Consider the following 6,226-nt stretch of genomic DNA (forward strand, 5'->3'; position numbering starts at 1 on the left):
TAACACAAAGATAACAGGAAAATCTCCAAGCACTTGGCAACTAACTTACACACTTGAAAATAATCCGTGTTTCAAAGGGAAAAATCTCAAAGGAAATTAAAAAAAACCAAAACAACATTGAAGTGATATGCATACAGCATATTCAAAATTTGTGGGACACAGCTAAAGCACGCTAAGAAGGAAATTTGTAACACTAAATGCTCACATTATAAAAGAAGAAAAATTTCAGACCAGTGGTCTGCATTCTCATTTCAAGAACTTAGAAAAAGAAGAGCAAAATAAGCTTAAGAATGCAATAAAAGAGGTCAGAAAGCAAAGTATAAGCAGAAAAGCAATAGAGGAAATCGATAGAGCAAAATCTACCTCTCTGAGATAACAAAAATGGACAAACTTCAAGCAACATGGACATATAAAAAAGAACACAAATTACCAATATCAAGATTGAAACAGGGAATGTTGCTACAGATCCTGCAAACATAAAAAATATAATAAGAGATGCCACAAGCAATTCTGTATGTATACAGTTGGCAAAGTAAGTGAAATAGACCAGTTCCTTAAAAAAAAAAAAAACTACCCTATTTCAGCCAATATGAAATGAATACTTTGAATTGCTCTATAAGGATTAAGGAAATTGAATTCATAATGTAAAAACTTTCCCCAAAGAAGTCCTGAGGCACAGATGGGTTCTTCAGAAAATTCTCCCAAAGTTTGAAGAAAAACTAGCACCAAGTCTGCATAATCTATACCAGAAAATAGAAGAGGAGGGAACACTTTCCAAGCCATTTTTTGAAGTCTGTATTACTTTGATCCCCAAACCAAACACAGCACAAGAGAAGCAAACTATAGACCAATATTCCTCGTGAACATTGATGCAAAAACCCTTAACAAAATATTAACACACAGAATTCAGCAACATATAAAAAATTGTGCACTATGGCCAGGTGACGTTTATTCAAAGAATGCAAGGCTAGTTCAATATTTGAAAATCAAATAATGTCATCCACCATATCAATGGGCTGAATAAGAAGTCACATGAGTACATCAATTGCAGAAAAATTTGAAATATTTAAGACTTATTCTTAACAAAATTCTTTACAAATTAGGGGTAGAGGGGGACTTCTCAACTTAATAAAGTGCATTTATAAAAATCTACACTTAACAGTCACTTAATGGCAAAAGGCTGAATGTGTTTCTCCTAAGATTGGGAACAAGGCAGGGTTGTCTCTCTTCCACTCTTACTCAGTAAAATGCTGAACATTCTAGCCAGTATAATAAGGCAAGAAAAGAAAAGGAAAGGAAAAATAGAGTTTAGAAAGGAAGAAATAAAACTGTTTCTATTTGCTGATGATAGGCTTGTTATCTATATAGAAAATATTTTAAAAATCTATTAAAAAGCTCCTAGAATAAGTGAGTTCAGCAAATTCATACCAGATAAACATACAAAAATCAATTGTATTTCTACAACGAGCACATTCTCATCAAAATTAAAAATACAGTCCCCATTTACAATCACGAGAGAGAGAGAGAGAAAGAGAGAGAGAGAGGGAGAGAGAGAGAGAGAGGGAGAGAGACACCTGGGTTGTTCAGTCAGTTAAGCATCTCTTGATTTCGACTCAGGTCAGGATCGTGAGATTGAGCCCAATGTTGGGCTCCAGGCTGGGCATGGAGACTGCTTGGGATTCTCTCTCTCCCTTTCACTCTGCCCCTCCCTGCTTACACACACTCCTGTCTCTCAAAAGAAAAAAAAAATTACATGTAAATCTAACAAAACATGTACAAGATTTGTACATGAAACTAGAAAACATTGATGAAAGAAATCAAACCAAAGAAGATTTAAATAAATGGAGAGACATACTATGTTCATGGATTAGAAGACAACATTGTAAAGATGTCAGTTCTCCTCAAACTGATATTCAGGTTTAACACAATTGTTACCAAATTTCCAGCAAGAGCTTTTTGTAGATGAAAAGATTGCTCTCAAATTTATGTGGGAGGGGCACCTGAGTGGCTCGGTCTGTTGAGCATCCAACTGTGGCCTAGGTCATGATCTCGCGGTTCGTGAGTTTGAGCCCCACATCAGGCTTGCTACTGTCAGCACAGAACCTGCTTCAGATCCTCTGTCCCCTCTCTCTCCCCCTCCCTGCTTATTCTCTCCCCTAAATAAATGAATGAATGAATAAATAAATAAATAAGTAAATAAATAAAATTTATGTGGTATTGCAAAGAAGCCAGAAGAGCTAAAACAATTTTGATAGAGAAAAATGAAATGGGAAGAATTAGTCTACTCCATTTCAAGACTTATTATATAGCTATAGTAATTAAGACTGTGTAGTATTGGTGGAGGGATAAACATGTAGATTAGTTGAACAGAGAACACAAAAATAGATCCACACAAATATGCCCAATCAATTTTTGACAAAGATTTAAGATAAATTAAAAAAAGCAAAGATAACCTTTTCAATAAATGTTGGCGCAAGTAGGCATCTATGAGCAAAACCCAAAACGCAACAAATAAAAAAAAAAACCCACCCTGTTTCAGGGTCTCACAGCTTATACAAAAATTTACTCAAAATGGATCAAGGACTTAAATGTAAAACATAAAGGGAAAAGACCTATGAGAAATCTTCAAGATCTAAGGTAATGCCAAAAATTCTTAGATTGGAGACTAAAAGCATGAACTTTAAAAGGGAAAATTGATGAATTAGACTTCATAAAAATTCAAAACTTGCCAAATAAAAATACAAACTAAAGACTGGGAGAAAACATTTGCAAACCACGTATCCAACAAAGGACTAGTATCTGGAATATATCAAGAACTCAAAACTCAGCAGTTAAAAAAAATCAAACAAATCCGGGGCGCCTGGGTGGCTCAGTCCGTTGAGCGTCCGACTTCGGCTCAGGTCATGATCTCACGGTTCGTGAGTTCGAGCCCCGTGTCGGGCTCTGTGTTGACAGCTCGGAGCCTGGAGCCTGCTTCGGATTCTGTGTCTCCCTCTCTCTCCGCCCCTAACCCACTCGCATTCTGTCTCTCTCTCAAAAATAAATAAAAACATTAAAAAAATCAATCCAATTTAAAAATGGGCAAGAGACAGGTAGAGTCATTTCACCTAAGAAGATACGCGGATGAGAAATAACCACATGAAAAATGTGCCATTAGGAAAACTCCCTATCATTAGGGGCATTTGTTACCTCTGCTTTGCTTTTCTCCCCAGCATTTATTATCACAATGTGCATCATGTATTTATCTGGGTGTTTATTTATTGTCTTTCTCTATGTGGGTGGGGACTGTGTTTTGTTCACTTTTTCACCCTGGAGAGAGAATTGTGCCTGGAAGATGGTAAATACTCAGTAAATATTTATAGAATGAATGAATACATGCTCTTGAAAGTTCAGATACAACTCAGTTATGAGTTTTATCCTGGAAGTATTGGTCTTTCCAAATAATAGAGTTTTAATCACTTTTCCATTCTTGTCTGATTTGATTAGCATTTGTTTTAGTCCAGTTTTTTACTGCTTCTTGAGTCTTTTTTTTTTTTTTGTGGTAATAGATATAAGGGATTTAATTCTATCATCCCAAAGCAGATTTTCTCCTTTGATTACAGTTTCATTCCTCTCCTTTCTCCTTAAAATACATTAGGGAAGGTTCACTTATGACATGCAAGGTGAACAAAGGACAATCAGAAATTCACCAACTTTAGAAAGCACAGGCAGTCTTGGGCAAAGGCAAGTGCAAAGGACCTGGGGCAACAAAGAGCGTTTCCAATAAACAAATTTTTCCTAACACCATATAGAAAAACACTTAACAGGAAATGACAAGGAAAACAATTTAGTGGGAACCAGAATGCTTTAAACAATCTTTTTAAGTAATGGGCTTCAAATGGAAGTTCTTTATCCTTAAAACATAGCTACTTATGACTTAATACAATTACAAGTACTCAACTTTCCGTGCTTAAATGCAATCTCAACAGATAACCTTTCATTTGTTTTTAAAAAAATCTTTTTTCTTAGTGATGTAGAGGAACTATTTTCAAACTACTATAAAATATGTTATAGGTACTGTCTGGCAGTTCCTAATCAATTGAGTATATTGTACAATAAACCACATCTTTCAGCAAAAATAAAAACCCCATCATATTTTAACGTTTATTTTTGAGACTCTAGAGAGAGCACAAACAGGGGAGGGCAGAGAGAGAGGGAGACACAGAATCCAAAGCAGGATCCAGGCTCTAAGCTGTCAGCACAGAGCCTGACGCAGGGCTCAAACTCATGGACTGCAAGATCATGACCTGACCCAAAGTAGGATGCTTAACTGAGTCATCCAGATGCCTCAAAACCCACAAAATTTGAATAAAGCCATCCCCCAGTGAATTCGGATATAAAGTTTGCTTTAAATACTTCTTTGGGGAAGACAATACCACGCTGCTACTCAATTAAAAGAAACATTTGTACAGTCTTGATGTCTTTTATTTTTTTTACATTTATCACGCCATGAATTCATAGGGAATGGGTTCCAACAGCTCAGGCTCCTTTCCATTGGTTCTCACAAAGTGTGCTTCTCTGGGTGGGGCAGGCTGGCGCTTCAGTTGAACCCAAGTACCTTTCTCCTTGGCTTCCTTCTTTTTCTGATCATTTTCCTTCACGCGCTTCAGGAAGCTCTCTCGGCTCTTTGAGTGCTTAATGTGCTCGATACGTACATTAATTCTCTTAGCAAGAATCTTGCCCTTAACTTGTTTGTTTACAACAGTGCCAACAGCGTGCTGGGTAACATTGTAGACTCTTTCAGTTTTGCCGTGGTAACATTTGTGGGGCATTCCTTTTTGAACAGTGCCCATTCCCTTGATGTCCACAATATCACCCTTCTTGTAGATTCGCATGTATGTTGCCAAAGGAACAACTCCATGTTTTCTAAAAGGCCCAGAGAACATATAGCGAGTACCTCTCCTCTTTCCCTTTGTGTTGGTCATTTTGGCGAATTACTGGAAGATGGCGGTTCCGGCCGAAAGGGAAGGCTTCTTGAGTCTTTATAATTAATATTCTGTTAGGAAACCATCCATTTCCTCTAAATTTTCAAAATATTTTCAATAAGTTAAGATAAAGTAGTCTCATAATTCTTTTCCTGTCTTCTTCACCCCCCTTTTTTTTTTAAACGTTTATTTATTTTTGAGACAGAGAGAGACAGAGCATGAACGGGGGAGGGTCACAGAGAGAGGGAGACACAGAATCTGAAACAGGCTCCAGGCTCCAGGCTCTGAGCTGTCAGCACAGAGCCCGATGCGGGGCTCGAACTCACGGACCACGAGATCATGACCTGAGCCGAAGTCGGATGCTTAACCGACCAAGCCACCCAGGCACCCCTCTTCTTCACCCCCCTTTTTTTTTCTTTAGCCAGGATCACCAAGTGTTTCGACCTTATTCAGTTTTGTGATTGTAAAGCACCAACTCTGCATTCATTTTTCCTAATTTTTATCTCACTAAATTCACCTTTAATTTATTTCATCTGTTTTATTTCTCAAATCGACTCTATTTTCCCCCTTAATTTATTAATTGACAGGGCACCTGGATGGCTCAGTTGGGTAAGCATCTGACTTTGATTCAGGTCACGAGCTCACAGTTCGTGGGTTCAAGCCCCGCGTCGGGCTGTGTGCTGACAACTCAGAGCCTGGAGCCTGCTTTGGATTCTGTGTCTCCCTCTCTCTCTGTCCCTCCTCTGCTTGCACTCTCTCTCTCTCTCTCTCTCACTCAAAAATAAAATAAAAAGTTTTTTAAATTACGTTGACATAGTAGTTACAATGAAGGCTAAGTTGCTGGAGCAGAGACTCGATCGCGAAACGTCTTTGTTGTTTTCTTTCATGGAACAGTCCTGGCTGGGTAAGTGGCCTGTTCCATAACGTCATTCAGGAACACAAGCAAGTGGGAAAACTCTGCCATTCTCTAGGGCTGGGGGCAGCATACCAATGAGGGCCAGTCCTGCCTATTACCTGTTCTTTATCAGTAAATTTTATTGCAGCGCAACCACACTGATGTGTTTGCATCTTGCCTACCTTTCACTTTTGAGCTTCAATGGCAGAACTGTAGTCATGAGAGACCAGATGGCCCACGAAACGAAAAGTATTTTCCCATCGGCCTTTGTCAGAACTAGTTTGCTGATTCTGCTCTAAGGCAGAGTCCTGGGTGCGGAATCAAAAGTGGGTCACCAGCACGCCTTCTTCCAGCTGGTAGGGAAGGA

General features: G+C 38.5%; 1 protein-coding gene across 1 annotated transcript; it reads right to left on the bottom strand.

Moving 5' to 3' along the window:
• Nucleotides 1–4,447: 4,447 nt before the first annotated feature.
• LOC122234986 (60S ribosomal protein L21-like) lies at nt 4,448–4,993 on the bottom strand. Its single transcript, XM_042973242.1, has one exon. It carries the CDS (start codon nt 4,962–4,964, stop codon nt 4,482–4,484), a length of 483 nt encoding a protein of 160 aa, XP_042829176.1. The 5' UTR covers nt 4,965–4,993; the 3' UTR covers nt 4,448–4,481.
• Between the last annotated feature and the right edge of the window lie 1,233 nt (nt 4,994–6,226).

Source organism: Panthera tigris, chromosome F2 (assembly GCF_018350195.1).
Source record: "Panthera tigris isolate Pti1 chromosome F2, P.tigris_Pti1_mat1.1, whole genome shotgun sequence".
NCBI lineage: Eukaryota > Metazoa > Chordata > Mammalia > Carnivora > Felidae > Panthera > Panthera tigris.

What these genes read in the sequence shown, in the direction of transcription:
- LOC122234986 (XM_042973242.1), bottom strand. Translation starts at nt 4,964, where the DNA reads ATGACCAACACAAAGGGAAAGAGGAGAGGTACTCGCTATATGTTCTCT.